General features: G+C 35.8%; 1 protein-coding gene across 1 annotated transcript; it reads left to right on the forward strand.

Moving 5' to 3' along the window:
- The first annotated feature begins 887 nt into the window (after positions 1 to 887).
- Positions 888 to 10,693, forward strand: LOC129273292 (uncharacterized). Its single transcript, XM_054910674.2, has 4 exons — positions 888 to 983; positions 2,565 to 2,798; positions 4,456 to 4,740; positions 10,677 to 10,693. Exons 2-4 carry the CDS (start codon positions 2,567 to 2,569, stop codon positions 10,691 to 10,693), a joined length of 534 nt encoding a protein of 177 aa, XP_054766649.2. The 5' UTR covers positions 888 to 983; positions 2,565 to 2,566.
- The last annotated feature ends 12,939 nt before the right edge of the window (positions 10,694 to 23,632 follow it).

The raw sequence follows: 23,632 nt of genomic DNA on the forward strand, positions 1-23,632 counted from the left end.
TCATTTACATGAAATTTCTTAGGCTTGATTTTCATTTTGTTAATCATTGTCAAGCTTGGAAAAAGCGTGGAGAAACAAGTATTAAAGGAAAAATGAAATGTAAACCCACTTTAAATGATAAAAACTTAGTGAAACAATGCTGGAGATGTCTGATATAAACTTTTATTCAGATTTAGTTACATCATCAGATCCAACTGGCACAAAAGGGTAAAGGTTGTGCTTACTAAGTGTTGACATTTCAATTTGGGTGGCAAAATTGTTACAAAATGTATCCATTTTATTTCTATTGACTAAAAGTGCAAGGGAAATGTATGAGAAATGTTTCGCAGGGTAAGTTTGATTTCGCCCTTTCCCCTTGACACAGCGTGAAAACGAGCATTTCTGCGCAAACAGATTTCAGCGAGTTTTGCAAAAATGGACAGTGCTCACTCTCAAGTGTAACATTCTGTCAAAACTTTTATTTTTATTGGATAGATGAGACCCAAACCCAACATAATATGTGAAAAAAATACCCACATCTTGTATATTTTTTAATTCCCAGGGCTTTTTCAAAGTGTAAACTTTTTTATACGCACTGAAGATGGATTTTTAGCTTATTGTTGCAGATAGATATACTTATATATATACAAATATAAATGAAAAGATTTTAATAGAAATGATTAAACTGATTTGCACGAGTTGCCTGTTACCATCTTTACACCCAGCATTAACCCTTTTTCGTTCTCAATGATTTTATTCTAAAGAAATAATTTAAAGAAACCATATTTTGTGCCAGAAATTGCTATTCAGTTTTTTAATTTAGATATCACAATGTAATGAAATATGATCAATATATATAAGGCTAATTTTCTTTTCCTATCTTTCTTTCACAGAATAAATTCATCAACCTCAACTGTTACTAGGTAGACCTACGTCGCGGAGATATTCCCAGCCGTTGACCGTAGATAATGCCTTCTACTAAGTAAAGTAGCCCAGCTTTAAAGGTATTACTCATTAAATGCTATTACTCGCCTTCCTTAATTCCTCTCATTCTAGCCCTTTTCTCCTCTTTCTCTCAATATAATCTTTATGCATTCCAAATATAGACATATTAACGTTGCTGTGTCTAATCTTCTACCCCCCCCCCCTCTGTTTTTATCTCTCTCTCTTATTCTTTCCGAATCCGTGCTTTTTCGATTCGCAATTTCTCCAGACTCGCTTTAAGCTTCTTTCATTGTACTTCATCAATCTACTTCACTTACCTCTATATCTTCCTCCCTTCCCCCATAACATCATCTGTGTACTTTTTATTAGTCATCTCTCTGTAACTTTCCTTTGTTTAATGTTATATTGCAGGTGATAACAAAGGATGTGCACTTTTCGTCTCTACTTTAAACCTAATTTAATCTGCATTTTCCATTTATAAGTAGCTGTCAAAATCTGATAGTAAATGTCTCACGCAACTTTTATCGACCGTGTGGATATCTTAATTTCATATTTACTACAATTGTCATGATTACCATTAAATTAGAATTTAGAATAAACGTTATTAAACAAGAAAATAATTATACTGAAAACATGCAAAATTGAGTAAGGTATATTCTGTCACTTTCAGTTTTTCAATAAGTTTATGCTGTTTGTAATGCTAATATATTAAATGTCCATGCTAATGATGACGACAACGATTCATCAAAAAAATAATCATTGTCCTCACCATCAGCTACAATTCCCTATAATAATACAATTTCCCCACTGCCGCAACCATCACGGCGGTATCACAATTACGATCACGTCATCTAGCCACTATTAACAACCAAAAGCAGATATCTACAATATTACTAATGCCACCACTTCTACCGCCACCAGTAAAATTACTACTAACCTCGACTACTAACTTCATCCCTAATAGCATCATCACCATCATCCTCATCACCATCGTCAACATCAACATCATCATCACCACCACCACCGCCATCATCATCATAATCACCATCACCGCCGCCACCACCATCATCATCATCATCATCATCATCATCATCATCATCGTCATCATTATCATCACAATCATTATCTTCAATCTTAAAAAGGTAAGAGTAACACAACTTAAGCGACATGAACACCATCACACCGCAATTACCACTGCCTTTCCACAATATCTAAACCAATTACTAAAACATCACTGTCACCGCCAGAACTGTCATATGCACCGTTAAAAACGTAACCAATAATTCCTAACCAATATTCTCATCGTTTATGCCACTAAAAGCAATTCCACCATTAGCACGTCATCACCACATTATTACGAAAACCCTTACAATCAACACCAATGTCTACACCTATGAATCATCATACTTATCATCCTATCCCAACACCACTTTCATCACTGCCACCGTCACCACCAAAAGATTATCTATCATCACACTCGACATCATCTTTCTCCCTCCTCTTCCTCCTCCTCCCCATCACCATCACCACCACCATCATCACCAAAATACCCAAATCACAATCATCACCAACACACAACATCGTCACTATCATCACGAACGTCATCGCAATCTTACTTTATGATATTCTTAAATCTAAAGGTATGGGAACAGTGTGCTCAACCCCAAGATCCACCACTGCCATTGAACCAATTTGTAACGAAACTCATTCCAAGGTGCTGCCAGAAATCAAGGAGAGAGAAAAGAAGTCGAACAGTCAGAGAAACTTCCATCACCCCACTTCCCCCATCAAATTCCAGCAGGAGAGTATTGATATTCCATCTGGGGATACACCTCAGAAAACCCAGGAGTTAGCCTGCTCTAAAGAACGTATCGGTAAGCATCCCTGTAGCTAATTATGTGTCCTGGGTCCCGTTGCTCTAGAAGTTACCATTATGATAACTTTGTCATCAAATGGTACCTTGTATGGAATCCTTGATTTTGATTGGATGCTGATAAGCTTTACCATAGTAGATACCGTTGCATGGAAAAGTGACCATAATGGTAAACTAGTCATTTAAGTGCGACTCTAAAGGTCACCTTACGACAAGTTCACGATCCGATTCTGGAACAAATCTCAGTTTGCTCATTTTCTGAAAATGTGAATGAAAAGTACAATTTTTTATTTGAGGTTCAAATTATTTGACATAATACTAATATACCAATTTTGGATGATTGCTAGTCTTATTTCAGACTTCGTTCTAGTGAAGACACTACAATTTTACACATTCCTAGAGTCGTTTCAAAAGGAGAGGGAGCTAGTTTCGATTTTTGCGGTCCCAAATTATGGAATAGTTTACCAATACACCTTCGATCATGTACTTCTGATGAATCGTTTAAAAGACATTTAAAAACATATTTATTTTGTTGTAGTGTAATTGTAATACTGGAGAGTAATTTTTATAAAGCGCATAGAGCAATTTTAATTGATTAAGCGCTATATAAGTACCAATTTACTATTATTATTATTTTATTGTTTTGGAGTAATTTTGAAATTAGTCTCAAATCATAGTCAATCGTACGATATATATGACATCATTACGACTAGATATTAAATTCATTTTTATTTCAATAAGGGCGGTCATAGCAAAGCCACATATTTGAAAATAGGTATTAGTGCGATGCGATGTTTTAGAATATTAAATAGTAAGATATTCCGTGTCTCAATATTAGCATCAAATTCTAATTCGTTTTATTCCAAAATCGGGTCGCAGACCAATCGTAAGGTGTGCGGTGGCCACAGGTCATACTTAAATCTTCGTGAAACACCCCCCCCCCCCCCCCAGACTGTCGCACTCTGTGATTTACAGTTTGAACACATCAATAGTGGTTCTGGTCAGAATGGCCAAATTTCAGCTTTAAGTAAATTGAAAAGGGCAATGCTGATTGGTAACTGGCCAGCCTTTTCACGCTTTTATGCGCATGCAACAACAATTTGATATTTTGCAATTTTTGGCCTTATAACAACCTTTTTGATTTGGAGACTACAAAGATGGAATAAATTATATTCCAGTGAATGTTCATCCTAGCTTGAACGTTCACCATTAAAGAAAGAATATTAAAAAAAAGTTGTATTGAAATGAGTATTTGACTGGTCCCAACTCAGTGTTTTTCAAACAGGCAAAAACACCTTTAATTTCTATGCTATATTGTCATTCAAATGTGATAAATGACGAAAATATGTTTTGGGCCTCTCATACATGATGTAAGTAGGCCCCCTATGTTGTTTGAAGTAAGTATGTGTTGTGATTAGGTTTAAATGATTTAATATTAAGATTGTGATTACATCAAGAAACATTTTAATCGGTCGTAAATACCCATAAAAAACAATTATCGTGTGTATATGTTCATACAGATCCCCGAACAGAGTCATACAAAATAGAAATGATGTATTGAATTTATTCAATATTTTGCCAAGACCATGCCTACGGTAGATATGCCAGGAGGAAAGATAGAAAACATACTAAACTAACCATGTCATCACTATTTACAGAAGAGAGAAATTTGTCAGTGAAGGAGAAGAGTGTTGAGAAGGCATCTCCACGTCCTGTCAGTGGGTCCAATTGGGAAGCGCTGATCAAAGAAGATTTCTTTAAAGCTGGGGTAGACGAGATCATGAGTTCATCTTCCAAGAAGAAGAATGAGGGTGCTAAGCGGTTCGCATCTCCCACTCATAATTGGTTCAGGAACCGGATCAAGAGTACTCCAGGGCGGATTGAGAGGAGGGAAGAATTCAAGCAGGCTCACAAAGAGAGCTCCACTACCAAGAAAGGAAAAGGTGAGATTTGTGTGTATGTTGTTGTTTAGTAGTAGAGTGTTTTGTCTAAATGAAACGTTCTGATGAGCTAGAGTTTGATTATTGGAAGGGTAGTTAAGTAGGTGTAGGATTTTGCTTCAGTTAAGAGGAAAACCCTTTCATATATTTTGAAATACTTATTCAAACTTCTGATTATTTCTTTGATTTCGACTCGATTCATTTTTTGTAACATTTCTGTAAAAAATATGTTGGCTTTTGATGGTGTTCATTGATATCGATAAAAAGGACAAGTGAGTATCACCAGTCTTTCGGTATGACGAAAACCTTTATATATTCTTGATACACTGCATACACACCGGTGTTAATTTAACACCAGCCCGGTATCTATATCCTGTATCAGTCAACACCAGAGAAGCGTTGAAACAACACCAGTTAATAATCAAACCGATATTGGTAATATTGGTAATGTAAATATGAAATACAAAGTAATAAGGTTTTTTTAAGAATGAATAGATCCTTAATTTACTTTAAGGAACTAGATATAGGCATATACACTGAAATGTATAGGCTTATAGTTGGTACCTTCAAATAAATTAGGAATCTATTCATTTTTAAATGAATTGATGTCATGAGCTAGTCAGAGTATGATGATCGGATTATATGCGAGTATTTGCCCGTAATATATTTCTAAAATCCTCCTTTTAATAAGAATCATCTTTGAAATATCTTATAAATTTCGTCTTACCTATATGAGAGTACATTTCCACGAGTCACACATATCTTTTCTAAGCGAGCAGGGGTAGAGCTCAATGGCATTTCAAGACAAAATTATTCAAGCGCCATCTATCGTTGAATATCCACAGTATTCAACAATCGAAACTCCGTGGCGTTTCAATATATCACGTTACGCATAACATTTGTGTGACTTCGGTGGCTATTCATGTATGGAATGACTAACATGCATGTTGTTCATACAAAAGTACACGAGAACTCTCACATTTTTATCTTTACATTGGTTAACATAAAACACATTCATATCAGATCACCGTCTGTAACTAATATCCACAACTCAACCGAGGATAGTTTCAATGATTAAACTAATATCATGGTAGCATATTCGTAATCGTTGTATTATTTTGATTATATGGATCATGAACTTTTAATCGTAATTAACATGATCTTAAAACTAGATTAACATGGTAAATATTCCACAGGGGCCAAGTTTTGTTTCAGGTAAAAACAAATGACCCAAATCGCTACCCGGTATACAAATAAATGTATTCCATTATAAACGAAGGGGTCCTTTCTGCATGTTCTTGGTCTTTGTGGCCCGGGATTTAAAAAAAAATCGAGCCGTATTGATGAAGTGATATTGATAATTTATAGACACTTTGTCATTAATTTTTATTTGATTTAGCATTGTAATAATAATAGTAAAAAACGATGAGAATGATGACAATAATTAGCTAATTTGACGTGATTAACCTGAATTTCAGATTAATCTGGTAATTATGTTTATATTTTCTTCTTTTTTTATGTTAAAATGTATATAAAATAACTCTTTTAACTGACGATTGACAAGGAAATAATGGTAATTCGTGCTATTCAAAAGCGAAAACAGTATGCTTTATAGACAGTGCTTTCGAAAATAGAATTCGGAAAAAGGCGCTTCTGAATTTGCCACCGAGTACAGGAAATCAAGGAGTGAAAAGAAGTAAACTTCATGGAATTAACGACAGTTTTTCGCAACTTTGCACCGCTTTTTTCGCTTGATAACGCAATCTACTCCTTTAATCACATTGTAGTGGAATTGTTTCCTTCATGACCTTTACTTAAATTTGATAAGGATTGCGAGGAGCTACATTTTGGGTACCGGTTTGGACTAAAATTGAACACTGATTATACGAATTATTACGCTTCTCTTCGAGTACGAGACAAATAAATCAACATCAATTGAAACTTTACCGTCATGAGGATGGTTCTTGGTTTCTTTTTTTAAACATCACCCACCAACCTTAAATACCGAAACTTCCTTTGAAATAAATCATTTAACACTTCATTCCTTTACAGATGACACTAAAGTGTTGGATTTGAATTGGTGCCACTATGTTTTATTAGCGCTTCAATATTTCCGGCAGTCGACTAATCGCCCTTTCACACGGTGAAAAATATCGTAATTTGTATTATGATTCTAGTGAAAATAAGGCTAATGACGATTATTTAGCACGTGTGAAACCAAACTAGAACATGATTAGAATCACGAACGCTAATCACAGTCACGATTGCAATACTAACAATAATAATAATAGCCAATTTTATATAGCGCTTTTCCCAGAACTGCTCAAAGCGCTTTACAGCAAACTATTACCCCAGTCATTGGATAGATAGGTAGAACAATTTTGTTTCCACACGTTAAAAAACCCAAACAGATACATAGTCTGATTTGCATTGGGGCCGTGCCATGAATTAAATGTACAAAGTAAAAGGCACCCAATCTTAGTATACATTAATAATACATAAAACATAATAATCGTAATTATTACCAGGTGATAATACAAAAAAAAGGTAAGTTTATACAAATAATTACGAATTGTAATCAAATGATAAGTTGGAAATATACAGAATATCTTCAATATGAATGCATAATACAGAAAATATAACATTCTTATAGGGTGAAATATTACTCAGATACATAATTATAAATTGATTAATTTGAATTACTGAGAAAAAAAATATGTATAAAAACACTGCACACCCACCCCTACACACAAACAGATACACACCATACACCTTTCCAAACACCCGTCATCATTAAGTCTCATCCCTATAACGCATACAGGTATAATGGGTAAAAAATCATGTGATTGATTTCCTTAAATTAGCTAAAGCCCTTTTGAAACTGGTAGTGGTATTATATTGTTGAATTTGAATTGGTAGTGAGTTCCAGCATTGAGCCCCCCTGAACGTAAAAGTTTTCTTTCCAGATTCGGTTTTTGCTTGGGGATATTTAAAGGATTCATTTCGATCCCGCACGAAAAGTGCACAATTTCCACTCGCTGGGGAGCATTCCTTGCATTCATCGCAGCCTCATAATGGCGCTAGCAAATTCAAACAGACAATATATTTCGCATCCTACCGGGTACCCATATAGCACCTGGGTCGAGAGTGGCTAAGTGTGGATTAACGCCTTTTTAAAGGACGCTAGACCGCGGTAGGATTCGAACACACGACCCTCTGTTTACATCATTACAATGATAATTCAAGATTCATGTGTGAAAAGGCCCTAAGTTTGGACTGAAGTTATTTTCGCTCCTCATCTTCATGTAGCATATAGTTCTGTTCCGACTTTCATACTATTTCATTGTTTCATGTTCAGTAGATCTCATCATAACCGCAGAGTATTGTTTTACCATTCACCAGATTATTATTTTTAAGTCTCTCCAGTCTTTCTTGTTTGAAAATATTTAATTTGTAACAATTAAACAAGACATCAAAGACGTAGTAATGAGAACACAAGTGCATATGTCTTCAAAACAGTAAAATCAATTAGGTATATTGAAAGTTGGTGGCATTAAATATTTGTGGCTATATATATGCCTCTGAAATTTAATTAAACTTGGCTTAGCTACTAATACTAACAAACGGAAATCTACTATTGATCATGTTGATGTTTCCTGTCATGGAGAGGGTTAATTAGTCTAGCCATTGTGTCTATTCGGTATACTCTTTTGCACTATTCTTGACATTGACACACACCAGGTTCAACATAGTCCAAGAAAACATATTACCTCTCTCTTATTTCCGTCTTGGATATTATTGTCATAATTACATTGATATTGTGTAATAGCATCAAATATCAAACATTTTGTTATGTTAGGCTTTTAGGTTAAGAACCCTTTACCATTTCTTTCTTATATTTGAATAATCACCATGCTGTCTTTTGATGGGCATTGTGTTTTTGTATAATGATTTATTTTATAATCATTTGTTTCATAGTTCCCTTTTGTCTTCAAGCATGGTCTTCAAAAAGAACAATGCCAAGTGGAAATGAGGGTGTTCATACCAGCACGATTTCTTATAGAAGTTATAAGGATAATTTTATTGTCAAATATATGTAATAAAGCTTATGGTAGCCACACAAGTCGATAGAGACATGGTGATGATGAGGCGTGATTTAATGAAGATCATTCATGTGTACATAATTCTCGTAAACATAACTAAAATCCCAGGTGATTTTTACGGTTGAAATTCAAAAGTGAAACATTACAAGTTCAAATAAAATCATTTACATTACATCCAAATTGGACAGAGTAAACAATTTAAACAGATAATAACTTAAAAGTGTACATTTATCAGCAACATAAACAATTTTAAACACGTGAAGTGAATAATGAAAGGTAGGATATTAAGATTTGATAATTCAAAACGAGAATAAAACAAGATAATAAAAGAACCATGAATGTACAAATAAAAATAAATGAACTGATATAAATACAATAAGTTGGAAAGTATTTCGAATGAGTCGAGGAATTTACATCAATTTTGGCGCCACCTTTAAACATGTTATTAAAGCTAAAAATAAAACACAGCCGTGGTGCAGACGACGTGATCGATGAAACACGTGCCATGATCTTTATGACTTAGTTTAGATGTTCATGCTATCTATTGGTAAGGAAAGTAGTGGCGTGTTTTCATTATTGATGCAATACAGATTATTTGGTATCTTTTATCCGGAAACATCCAAGGGATGATATACACTCTTAAAAGATTGGGAACGCATTTGCCCAAAGGTTCATGCATATTATTTGCTCAAAATATGAGGTAAATTGCATTGTTTCATATTTTCACACAGCATTCGATGATGTGATGATGTCTATTCGCCACTGGTAGTGAATTGATTTGAATGTATCTTTTGTCCGTTAAGGACATTCGTCTCGGATTGGGTTTCCAAATTACAAATGCATATTCTTAGGCAGAATTCTACCAAATTACATTTAACATTGATGGAGTAAGTTTATAAACTAATATCTTCAAGGTCAATACTCTACTCACGGTAATTGATGTTAAGCATGTCAGGGATGCAAAACATTAACCTACAAATCAAAAATGACAAAGAATGTTATTTCTTTTCAAATGAACTTACGGATATAAGAGACGTATTGGGATCCATAAGCAATGGGTGAGTTAGGAAAACGGACAGAGTGGATGAGAACAAACAAATACTGAGACACACATTGAGAGAAGAGTAAATATGCAAAGAGATGGATATGTAAATGTGATCAGGATAGAGTGGGATGAGGCTAGACTGCTATGCTACAGTCACATCGACGAACCCGATTCCAAACCGACCGATAATATATAACTGAAAATAACGTTAAATGTTTCATCGGTCTGGAGCTGATTTTTAGGGTGTGACTGTGACATGTAATAAGATGGATGAAGGAAAGATACTCCATAAAGATTTGCTAGTGTTGGCAGAGGATGCTGTTGATATGAGTAATGTCATCATTCTCCGTTGCAGGGGGGGGGGGCGGTTTGGAGATGTGTTCGCCATGACTACCACAATGTGCTCGGGTAGTATTCGTGATGATGCTCGGTACAGACAGCACGCACTGCTAGAATCAAAAAACGAAATAAACACACAATGTAATAACATCAGAATAGTAAATAATGTGAGGGTTTCATGAGTCTTTACAATACCACACATGGAGTGTCTTTCGACACCTTTCATCATTATCATTTGAATTGACTGGAATCATAAAAAATAGACAATCGATATTGAATTTGACTTTAAATATATTCCACGGTTGAAAAAAAAGCACATAATGTCCCGTAGATAATAAAAAATATATGTAATCAAAATTATTATAATAAATCAAACATGAAAAGAACAGTAAGAAGGGGGAGATAAATATAGATCCTGGTAATATGTTCCCTTGATTTTTTTATCCTTATAGATATACCATCGTGCTGACATCTATCTGATTAGCTGATATTTCTGCTGTATTCTTTTCCATTATCATGGCAACTAAGCACATATTGATTCCTCTCCTGGTCTAGGTTTTTTTCAAGAATAGATTTCTTTGAAATCACCAGTCCTCGGGGGTTAAGTGTCTGAAAGAATTACAACTAATTATATACTGGGCTAATAAATGAGATACAATCCACCATGCCCGCGATTTCAGAGCGAAGCGCAGGAGAGATGAAAAAGTGAGACCCTGAACGTAAAAAAACACGCAGAGAAGGAGAAAATTTAAGAAAAAGCAGTGATCATGGTAAATCACTGATAGGCTTATAATGGGAGATTCGAGCAGAATATTTTTATTTGATGAAAGTGACTTAACTTTCAGCCTCATTAGGCAAAAAAAAATGTAAACGATAATTTTGTTTTATCTACATACATGACATATAGGGGATGAACTAAGGGACAACTTATATACAATATCCACAGTGTTGAAAAGAGACTACACATATTCGTGACGTCAGTGTCAAGTCCTCATGTGAACAGGTGGTTTTCCCGCGAGAAATCATGGCGGGCATATTAGCAGCCTCACTGTCCATTTGGAGACCTTGCTATCATTCCATCTTGCCAATGAACGATGGAATAAAGCAAGTGAAAGTAATATAGTCAACCGGTGCGGCGTGCTGATGCAGCATTGATTTTGGCGCCCTTTTTTATACTTGGATACAGGAACGAAGAAGATAAAGCCAGTTCCAGATTGTCCTGATTAGAAGATATGCAGAATAATACTGATCAGCAATGAAATAATGTGGGTGTGTGTCCATGGATGTGTGTATGCGGTGGGGTTTAGCGGATGTTCCTTGTGAAATATTTTTTTAGAACAAAAATAAAAAAAAATATTTCAAAAGGTTGTTTATGGTTTTAATTGCAATTAATTTTGCATTGCATTATGTTTTGAAGTTGAATAGATGAAAATACTTTAAATACTTGATTTAAAATCCTTAAATGGTTTCTGATTTGATGCCTTTCATCGTTGTTGAGTGATTAAAAATCAATCAATTTTTTTATAGAAAAGTTGAGAGTGGTGAAGATATGAGGTCGGGGACTTCTGTATTTTTTGTATCAATCAGTAAGTTAAAGGAAAAATTGTTTATGTTTTTGTTTTTGTATTTTTTTTTAGGGGGGGGGGGGGGGGAGTCTAATGCACATTGGAAATGCAATAAAAACAATATATGCAATACGAACCAGACATACAGTATAAACTATCGGACATTCCCCAGTCCTTCAAAAGGCCATTTTCGTGCGTTTCGTGCATTTTTAAACACCACCGGTGAAACAATATTTGCACAATTGAATAAATCCAAGATCTTCGTATTCGGAGCGTTTTTGAAAATCATAAAATTGTCAAGATTTCGCATATTTTGAGCCGAAGTTATTGATATATGACAAGTGTTTCGGGGAATCTGTCGCATATATCATTTTCATCGATCAGCTTCATAAAGGCTTCTTCTTGTGTTTCGGGTGTTTTTAATACACACCATTGGTTAAAGCATCTTCTGCACAATTGAATGAATCCAAGATCATGGTATTTGGAGCGTTTTTGAAATTACATTATAAAAGTTCAGACTTCGCAATTTGTTCTTGACAAATTTGTCCAAAATAGCATTTCATATAAATGACACGTACGATTTTCGGGGAATCTGTCGCATATATAATTTCACCATTCATTTTGACACACATTAATGAGCCTCGAAATGGACTTTCACATTTGCTCGTGCGGTCGTTTGCGATCATTTTGGTCACATTTTACGTTGCACAGAATCGCCACGGTTGTAAGCAGTCGCACCACCAATTGTGAGAGGGGCTTAACACAAGCACTCGCACGGTCATGAGCCGTTGCGTGCATCGTAGTTTGAGTGGTAAGTAGTTGTAATCGCTTACAACGTGGCTTACAATATGTACAACGTCCCAGCTCTGTGCTATTGCAAAGTTTTCGTTTGGATGCTGTACTAACATTCCCACTTACGGTGTCCTTGCTCGCTGGCAAGTTGTAAGCGTCTGCAAGTGCGATTAACGTTGGCAGTGAAAGTTCCTCATGAAGTAAAAGTGCTACGTGCTCCTAAATCCGTACGAATGCGGTACCCACCACGTACGGATTCCCAAATTTAATATTGCATGTATGCAGATGAGAATTGGTCGTAATAGAATTGTTCGCACAATGGGCACAAAACGGTTAATCATGAGGGGTTCGGTATGAAATGTTGAAATTTGAACAGTAGAAATATAAAAAAAATGCAAAAATTGCACTGGCGTAACCATGGTGACGCGTTTATTTTATATCAATTCATGTTGGCCTTTACAACATGTAATGAAAATATGTCTAAAAGAAAAGTTAAGTGACAGTGGATTCCCCCCATTCTGCTTTTCTCTTAGTCGGAACAGATATAAATTGGTACAGGCAAAGACGAGGTGCATGTAATAGAAAACATTTTTTGTATCATATTCGTTCGTTCGTTCTCTTTCTTTTTTTTCTAGTATATTCTAGCTTCTGCGTACATAATTTTCACACACTCACAAATTTGATGATCTTCATTTGGTGTCAGTGACCAAAATATAGGAATGTCATGGACAATGGATTCAATGATTAGTTGTTCCAATCTGTAGTGTACAATTTCTTACGATACATAATCATTTCTAGAGGTTTCCCTCAGACGTATGATCGTAAGACCATCATAGTAGGTCTTTCATCAAACACATCTCACAGAGCATACCATAAATCAGCATTGAGTATACATTTGTCATGGTTGTCTCTTATGTTTTTGTCAAATGTATGCATCACTCTTTTGTAATGACCGTCCGTCCTTTCATAAATCTATTTGATATCCATTAGCTTATAGGTTTGATTTGCTAAAGAAAAAAAAAAGATCTACAGATTTGATGGTCCCCGATGTGTTGGTATTTTTTTCATTGAAAAAAGTTGTTCGTCATTTTTTAATCCAAAAGTTATAATAGCGTTCTCTAAGGCCCATGTCATAATGAGAGTATTGTAACCTTGTCATTGTGGCAACTTCAATGTTAACATACCTCAGCAGCCAATCACAATCATAGCAATCAATCATTATGGTCACTAGCGTACCTACGGGGGGGGGGCAGGGGGGGGCACTCTGCCTCCCCTGACGAGCAACAACCCATACAAAAGACATATACCTGCCCCCCCTGACGAGCTTAAAAGACCTTTTTTGCCCCCCCCCCCCCTGACGAGCTTGAAGACCTTTACTACCCCTCCTGAAGACCTTTTTTTTTTTTGCTTGTCAAATTTTTTTCTGGTACGAAAACCTATATTTTTGTATTGAAGACCTTTTTTTTTTTTTTTTTTTTTTTTGCTTGTCAAATTTTTTTCTGGTACGAAAACCTATATTTTTTTTGCCCCCCCCTGTGGAAAATCCTAGGTACGCCACTGATTGTGGTCATTGGGTTAAACTTGTATTATGTTCAAATTGAATGGAAGAGCGAGCTGGGGGTATCAAATGACAATGTTCATATACTGTAGGTTGACCTTAATGTCTGGGTGCAGAAATGTCATTTGTCTTGAATGATCTCCTCAATATATGGCTACAAACACAAACCTTCTTACACATTCAATGAACGGGATATTACAATAAATCATAACCTGTTTTTTTTTCGCATTTCTTAGACTTGTATACGCGTTTTGCATGTTTTCTTCTTGTCTTTATGAATATATGTAATCACCATTAAAAAAAAATACCAGATGTTTTATCTTAATCCTACAAAATAAAAATAAAAATAAGTAACGACTGATGTCAATGCTTATTGTTCGATTTCGAAATTACATGACACGTTTATAAACCATAATCTGAGAATAGAATAGAGAATGGACAAGAACGCGACATAAATCAATGATAATCGACATAGCAAATCGTATTAGGGTACACTTAAATGCGAGGTAAAAACCAACGTGCATTTGATTTCTCCAGAAAATAAAAAAAGTATAACGTACATAAGAATTATAAAATGTAAAATGAAAAAAAGGAATATGAATTGAATTTAAACAAGACAATGACAAGTTTTTCAGCCTCACAAAATAAGTTATTGAAAAAATGTTACTCAAGAAAATAATTATTAGCACACATGATGATGAGCTTATATTCATATGATCTTCCTAATAAAAATAGTTTCCTCTTTTTCGCGAATCTATCGATTTATATGGGAAAAAGGGAATGATTATGAAATTTGCCATGCAGTTGAACCTTTTTATTACAATTCAAACGAATCAAACTATACAAAAATTCTCAATTCATTAATAACGTTTATTTTGATGAAATCAAACATTTTACATTTTTTAAAGAAGAAAATGAAAAATGAGAGGAAGATGGATAAGATAAAGAAGAAGGAGGGGGGAATACGATAAAGATGATGGTTGAGAACTACGAAAAAGAGTAACATGAGGAAAAAGGGAACATGTTTTACATTTTCACTTTGACTCAAAGGGTTGTTTCTTCAACGCATAGTTCGCACGCTTGATCACATAGCGCATTCTACGATGCCCTTTGCACTAGAGCATACAAATCGACTTGGCTAGCTGCACACGACAGCAGAGAAAATCATTTTATTTCAGTGCTTGCACTTGCAGTTGTGCGGACGTGCTATGTACACATCACCACTACTAGACAACTATACTTAATGGGATCGTGATGGGCATTGACTTCGTCTGCTTCTTGTGAAGGATGTTTACACCTGTACGTTAGTACCGGTTTTTTTTCTTGTTCATATGTACCAAAATGCTGATGGAATGAGTGTTGTCTAATCTTACCCATAGAGCTCTTAACATTAAACCACATGTTATGATGTGATCTGCAGGGAGAGAAGCATAAGAAGAGGAAAGGAGCACTTCTGAACGGAAACTTATACCGGGATTAATACTTGGGAAGCTATCTCCACATTTCACATCATCGCCCAGTTAGAATAGCAGACGACGGATTTTTGGTGGATTTTTCTGTGGCGTTTCTGAGCGTCTGGGTGCAATTTCAGTTCATTTTCTACAGGGAGTTAAACCGACCATCTGTAACTTTGTCTTGGTGCGGGATATCGTGCTTGCTGACGGGGAAGATGAGGGCGGGAGATCCTCCACCGCCAGGGGCTGAAAAAGGGCCCATCCCTGAAAAAGGTCCCATCAAAGAAGGGACGCCCCTCCCCAGTCAGGCTGATAAACAAAAGGAGTACCGACAGATTAGAAAATGTAAAAGTGCCACCTTCAACATCGATGGATACAGTTACACTATAGGTTAGTTGATATTTGTGTTTTAAGGTCTTTTTATCCTTAATGTAATTTTGATGAAGCATAACATCCATATTTGTTCCTTGTTATTTTCATGATAATAATGATATAAAAAACATGTCACCGTAAAGATTTTGGTGTTGGGTACTTTTTTGCTCTTTTATCATGTTCATCATTCTGGTTGACGAACAGAAGATTTGTCTGGACACGTGGTACACTGCGAAAACGCCGGTAGTAATTTAACACCAGCCTGGTATCTATATCGGTCCACACCAGAGAAGCGTTGAAACAACAACAGTTTATTGGTTTAACACTAATTTGTGTTCTTAAATCAAAGATTTAGTGTTAGCCGAACGCCATACCGGTGTTGTTTCCACACACCTCTGGCGTGGACCGAATAGATACCAGGCTGGTGTTAAATTAACACCGTTTTGCAGTGTGCTAATAATCATGGTATGTGTACTAGTGTGAAGCATTTCCCTACTTTTATAAGAGGTTACAGTATCATGGAATTACATTGATCGGAGGTTTGCCAAGTTTGAAAAAAGCAGCTTTAAGAAGCAACGGCCAGTTATTATAAAAAATTTCATATATCATGCATGTCGAAATGAAATGATATTTCATTCATTTTGCCTATACTACAGGGGCCGCGGAACGGTTTTCAAAGTTGGGCGGCTGAGCCAAAAGTGGGGGGGGGGGGGGGCTGACCATGCAAAAAATCACAATCAAATGGTCATTTTTTACGTTTTTGTACACAGTTTTGGAAAAAAGTGTGGGGGGGGGGGCTGAAGCCCCCCACCCCCGCTTCCCCGGCCCCTGTACTAAGCATGTACATGCCTGTGTATAGACGAATGTATAAGAGTGTATGTGCGTGTTTGTGTGTGTATGCGTTTTATGTGGGTGTGAGAGTGTGCGTTGTGTGTGTGTGTGTATATCTACAAAGCTCATACAAAGTTTCTTTACAGTATTATTGTGCAATGGTGACGAATTTGGGACTCAACCATATACACAACGAATCATATTCAGTGAGAGTGAACAATAATCACAATTATCATAAAATGACAGTGCCATAGAAACGTATTCCTGTTATGCGTATCCAGTCATGGTATAAGGACATGTATCGGTTATCAACATGATTAATATTTTGCTTCACTCACCGTGTAAAATATTAATTAATATGCTTACGTTTCCCGGTTATATGGCATTGTTACTTAGGTGATTCCCCCCATGTTAGAATACGCCTAAACTTCATTTATGTATTGTTTATAAATTTTCAACTTTAACACTGTTTGAATATATTCCTTTGTGGCAAAGCATTTGATACATGCAAGAAAGAGGATATAATTTACAGGTGCAGTATACGAACAGTAAATTTAATAGTGAACCTTGGTATGGTGTACAAGTAATTCCAATTACACGTCTAATTGCTTCTCATCCCTTGGTGTCTAATTATGTGCTTTTTAAAATTAACAATTAATTCGGCGACCAGGCCAATTCATGCGTTACACGGTTATACGGTTAGCTTGTCTAAATGGTACTATGTATTGATTTTCAGTGTTTTAATTAAGTCTAAATGAGCTGTGCCCCGGGTGCAGATAATGGCCTATAGAATTAGCTCATAGATCACGTGACGTTCTATCAAACGAACGTCATCAAAGTCTACGATGCGCCAACTGTATTACTTGCAGGGTATGACAGAAAATCCTGATCTATTCAATCTTGTTAGGATATTTTTAACTTAGTCATTGATCATAGCTGCGTCCTTTTCGCACACTTCTACACATTTCTTTATTTAAGCTATCATTGAAATTTGATCATAATTTTGAATGGATATGAAGTATTTTAGTAGTTTCCAGTGAGATCTCCTAGCAGAGCATTCTTGAAATCAAGAAGTTTTCAGTCCTCCGAACATGCATCAAGGTAGATGTATTGAAATCCTTTTGACCTAGGCATTATGAACTAGAACATTAATACCATGGTCTTATTTACTCTACGGCGGCTGTACGGCGAGTCAAAAACAGCCGTTTTATTCATTTTTATACAAACCACCTCTATGTAGCTCGTACATAAAATATGAAAACGGCTGTTTTCGACTCGCCGTACGGCCGCCGTAGAGCAAATGTGACCAAGGTATAAGTTACTATTTATAGTTCACAATCGTTTAATACATATCCTGTATGGTATACTGTTAGTTTCGGTGCTTTACCTACCTACAGATACATAGGCCTATTATGGAATGAATTGGTATATTGTTAAACAAAAAACAAAAAAACTTTGGAAATCAATTATTTAGTCATAATCGATTTTGTAGATGTATCATAGAAAAGAAGCTCTGTCATGGGTTGAACGTCTAAGCTCCTTTTGTTGACTACTATTACACTAACATGACCAGAGGAAAGCTTGATCATGGTAGCAGTGATGATAATGTGTATTGCAGTATAGATGCATCTCTGTCTCTTCAGTTACTTTGTACTTCTAAAATAAACAATTATTAGGCTAATTAATGGACATGCATGAATATATGAAGCGTGTAAATATCAAATAGCAAATTAATATAGTGATAGATAGAGCGATTGGAAATATCGGTTGTCGATAACGTTATTAACACCAGTGGCGTAACTACGGGGGGGGGGCATGGGGGGCACGTGCCCCCCCCCCCTCCCAATCGGCTGGCAAAAAAAACGGGGAAAAGGAGAAAAAGAGAGAGGAAGGAAGAGAAACGTAGTGGGAAAGACGAAATTATTAATTTCATTTTACATTATAATTAGATTCTGCTAGGATCGAAAGCTTAGGCCCCTTTGTGACTTTCTACATTATAATTATGTTATATTACTGTATATTACATGAATAAACTTTTGTTTTCATAACTTAACATAATTTGCTCAGGGCCTACATGTATGTCTTCATTGTTCCTGGTGCTCGCATTGTCTGTTTAACTAGATATAATAGATCCAAAAAAATTTCGGAATTCTATAGTTTTCAAGTATATTTGAGAGACGTGACGTTGTCAAATCAAGTCAATATACACCAACTATGTTTCCTCGCACTTCGAGCTACTATTGTTTTATGTAGTGACATATGCTTCTTTTTCATGACTACTTAAAGTGATCGCCCCGTTTTAATGTCTTAATATAAAACATTTCCTGTCCGTGCTTACGTTCACATTAAAGGATTTGTGAGATATGTCTGCTCTTCATTAATTCCTAAAATCAGTCCTTAAATGTCCCTCTTTTCTGATCTGAATATAAAAAAATTCCAGCTCGCGGTTCGCACTCGCAACATTTAGTTAGTGAAGTACGTATGGTCTTAGTGAATTCCTACAAACAAGCCTTAGAATGCCCCTCTTCAGATCTGAATTTCCTATATTTTCAGCTCACGCTTCGCGCTCGCAATATTTCATTAGTGAGATGCGTATGATAATCATGATTACAATGACTACAAAAAGAGCTCCCTGTGTTTAAATGTAATTCTAACCAAATCAGCAAGCGCTTGGCACTCGCATTAGATGACTATGGTGAGATATGTATACTCTTAATGGATTCCTTAAAAAATAGTCCTCAAAATATCCCCTCTTCAGGTCTGAACCTATCTAAATTTCAGCTCGCGCTTCGCGCTCGCAATATTTGATTAGCGAGATGCGTATGCTATTCATGATTACAATGACTTCAAGTGCTTCATGTGTTTAGATATAATTCTAACAAAATCAGCAAGCGCTTGGCACTAGCATTAGATGAATATCGTGAGATATGTATACTCTTAATTGATTACTAAAATATAGTCCTTCAAATGTCCCTGTTTGGGGTCAATATATACAACATTTTCAGCTTGTGCTTCGCGCTCGTATTGTTTGTTTAGCGAGACAGGTATGTAACATGATAACAAAAATTTGCTTATAATATCCCTTTCTAGATCTGAAAATCAAAAATTTTCAGCGCTCGCATTATTTGGTCAGTGAGATACATATCCGTTTAATGGCACTGTCCTTAAAATGTCTCTTTTAGGTCAGTATACCTGGCAACTGAGCGCGCTTTGCGCGCTCACTAGGTGACTCAAAATTTTTGATGGTGCCCCCCCCCCCCCAATGCCATGACCCACGGTACGCCACTGATTAACACTATGTTCATTACCTTCTTTACGGAAAGCCTTCAAACAGTGAATGAATGATAATATCATTTGTAGCGATATATACGGAATATGGAATGACGTTATGCAATACCTAATTATAATCTGAATCTGAATGAATATGGTTATTTTGAATCATATTTCAAAATGGAGAGAAGTATAAAATGCTGGAAATTACAAAATATATATAACAATGATACTCTCACAAATGACAAAACATGCCAGCGTGCAGGCACTTTCTTCATTAAGACTGCATTCAGCATTCAAAGAGGCAATCATTTTGCACATTATCTCTCTCTCCCCCTCCCTATCTCTCTCTCTCTCTCTTACTTACTACGTAAAATGGCACTAGTTGACACACATCATGCTTGTCTCAAAGCCTCCATAATATTCCCCGAGCATCTCTTTAATCAACTTAAGTACCCTGCCGGTGAAATCTGGACATTCATAATGGATGATGGTATCAAAGAAACAAAATACAAAAATCAAGTTCTAATTACGTTCTCTTATCGATCATTTCAATACATGTGGACAGTTCCAAAGTTGAGAAATATTCACATCATGTTTTATATAAAAGCATGCCATAACAGAGCAACAAATTTTGTAAGTCTATAATTTGTAATAAACTTCTCTCCGAAGGCTTATTTTGCTCTAAAGCTAGAATAATAGCATATCCCGATTTTCATGTTTATGCAAGCATTATACATATTTATTTCCCCCTCTATATGAAACAAGAGTTAACATGTTAACATACAAATAAATAGAACCCACTACATTATCATTCAGTAAATTTACATTCTTTTGCCAGGGTGCATCAGACAGAGATAGGTATTTAGCTTTTGAACACGTATGTGTGTGCATATTCTGTTACCGCCAATGCATTGCTTTTCTTTGATACGAGGTCAGCAAGGCGCCATGTTGGTTGGTACGTTGATACGTCAATGCGATTACAGAGAGGAAACTCAACGGACTTAGCCCCAAAATATGACCCTGTCACATTCACTAAACGTGGTGTGATCCTGTTTCAGCCATATATTATGAGAAAGTATTCAATTCTTTGACTTTTTAATCCAAAACAGAATGTGATTATTTTTTAATCAATTTCAGTCCAACGAACATGTACAAAAAATTAACAAAAATAACTTTGAATGTTTTGTATTTCAACTTAATCTATTTTACTAACGATTTAGGACATTCAATTTTTACTATGACTTTTTTTTATTATTATCTTTTTTTTTTTGGGGGGGGGTTGGAATATGATAATACTTTATGAGGGGCTACCATTAGTTCCTGTGTTTGATCTTGTAATGAAGCATTCGTATACCTGATGATTCCACACATTGCTACCATCTTACTGACCAGCACAATTACCATCTGGTGTCTTCAGTCACTTCCTGCTATCTTCCAGAAGATGCAGATGCTACCTTTCTAAAATCAGCTGCCAAATCGGCTCTCCCCAAACCCCATGAATAAAACATCCTCATACGATCCACTTTCTTTCCTAGGAGGGATTACTTGTTACCGCTGTAGGAAGCGTTCTACTCCTATTGATGTCTAATCATAAATATTGCTCATCTTTGCCAATTCCCATAAAAGCCCAATTTGTATCGTTTCACGTCTATCGCGTATATTTTGAGCATGTCGAGACAACTTGGAGACTCGATTCCATTACATTTGGTATATTCAGGTTATAGTCAGGAGGGCTACGACAGTAAATAGATGCGCCTTTTGATTAACATTAATGTCATGTGTATTGTCATATTCTGCTTCGGAAAAAAAATTATTTACTTTATATGTTGAAAACTCCCATATCCTTCGTCAGGTCCCCTGCTTAATTTTATCCTAATAATGGCACAAAGTTTGATTTGATCGATCAAAATACCATGATTCCAATAATACATATTTTAACATTCTGACATCCGAAACTCGTTCAGGACATAATCAACGAACTTTAACAGTTGTAGTCATGAGATTCGAGCATACTCCTGAGAACCCCTAGATTAAAGGGTTTTCTACAGCATACGAAGAGTTGGCCGTTTGTTGAGATGCGCTATCCTAAGGTGACCTTTACTGGTATAAAAGTAAACAATATATATTTACATTGCACTCGTAACGGGCACATGCAATCATGGTAACAATGTAAAAAAAAAACTTGATTTCGAACATGAAAAGATGCGGTTTTACGTAAGCTTAATAGAGTCATCAAAACAAAAAACAGTCATAATTTGGTTGCGTTTGATTGAAATATATCGCTAATTTCAAAGCCATGAAAGGGTATAATGCAGTCAACGAAGGACAATTTGGCTTCTATTCTCGGGATGTTGGTGATTTCGTTATCTTGATTCTTTATACAGGCTAATACCACGAAGTTTATTAGGTTAATATGTTGTCTGTTCACTCATTCTCACCTACATTTTCTTTCAGTCATTCATTTTAAATCTTTCTACTTTCAGTGGTCTCCTTTCTGTTGGCTGCATCTACTGATGTCTCCCATTTTCATCCATTCTCTCCCCTCTTCTGCCCTTTCACTATCTTGTATATCATTCTCTTTACTCTCTTTTATTGATTCCCGTTGTCCCTGACCGACACATTTCTTTTTCAAGGACCAACCTGGTTGGACCTTACTGACGCACGTATTCGTTTCCAACAATCAATTCCAATTTGTTAAATTTCATAGGCAGGTATGCCACCAATCCTAGACGTAAAAGATGCTACTGGATGAAATCAGATCAGTCACAGAAAGTACGATCCGCTCCCCCCTCTCTCTCTCTCTCGCTTTCTCTTTATATCTCTCTATCGAAAAGAAAGGGATGATCAAGTAAAAAAGGAGCCACCCTTGCAAACAAAGCACCAGTTGATTATATTTTCATATACGAGAGTGGTAGACTATATACTCTCCTTTATACTTCATTCGTAATTACTTAAGCACAGTGGTAATATTGTAACTTGTGTTGTCCTTCCTTTCGCATCATCAAATCTTCCCTGCGCCTAAAAAGTTGCAATGTGGTTCTTCTATATTATGTTCAATTGTGACCTCCAATATCGATGAACCTTATTTGCATTCTTCTGTACTAGGTATACAGGACTCTTACCTTAGTAGATTTGAGGTCACTCTCTTTAAGGTCACAACCAACTCTTCAGCGTTTAAATTCTATGCTCTTGTGAAAAGCTAAATCACATCAGTCATTCCACGCTCTTACACAGTAAACAATATCACGCTGTTTAATTTCGTCACTCTAACAGCAAGTTTTTTAAACTTTTACACGATTGCTTAAACTTTTTTTGAAATTATTTTAACATGTTCAACATCTTGTAATTGATGTTAGAGTGACGGGCTTAAACAACCTGCTTGATTTTTAAACAGCGTTTTTACAATGTATTTCGCTGAATTTCTACCTAATATACTATTCGTTTATTGCAAAAAAAAAACAGATGTACCATAAATCCCACCTAATAAACGTTATCTTTGAATATGATTTAGAGAAAGCAAACACATTTTGAATAGTTTAATATTGCCTAGTTGAATTGAAGGA

This window comes from Lytechinus pictus, chromosome 1 (assembly GCF_037042905.1).
Source record: "Lytechinus pictus isolate F3 Inbred chromosome 1, Lp3.0, whole genome shotgun sequence".
Classification (NCBI taxonomy): domain Eukaryota; kingdom Metazoa; phylum Echinodermata; class Echinoidea; order Temnopleuroida; family Toxopneustidae; genus Lytechinus; species Lytechinus pictus.

Coding starts and splice junctions, on each gene's coding strand:
- LOC129273292 (XM_054910674.2), top strand. CDS start 2,567: ATGGGAACAGTGTGCTCAACCCCAAGATCCACCACTGCCATTGAACCA. Junction 2,799..4,455: donor CTGCTCTAAAGAACGTATCG/GTAAGCATCCCT, acceptor CACTATTTACAG/AAGAGAGAAATTTGTCAGTG.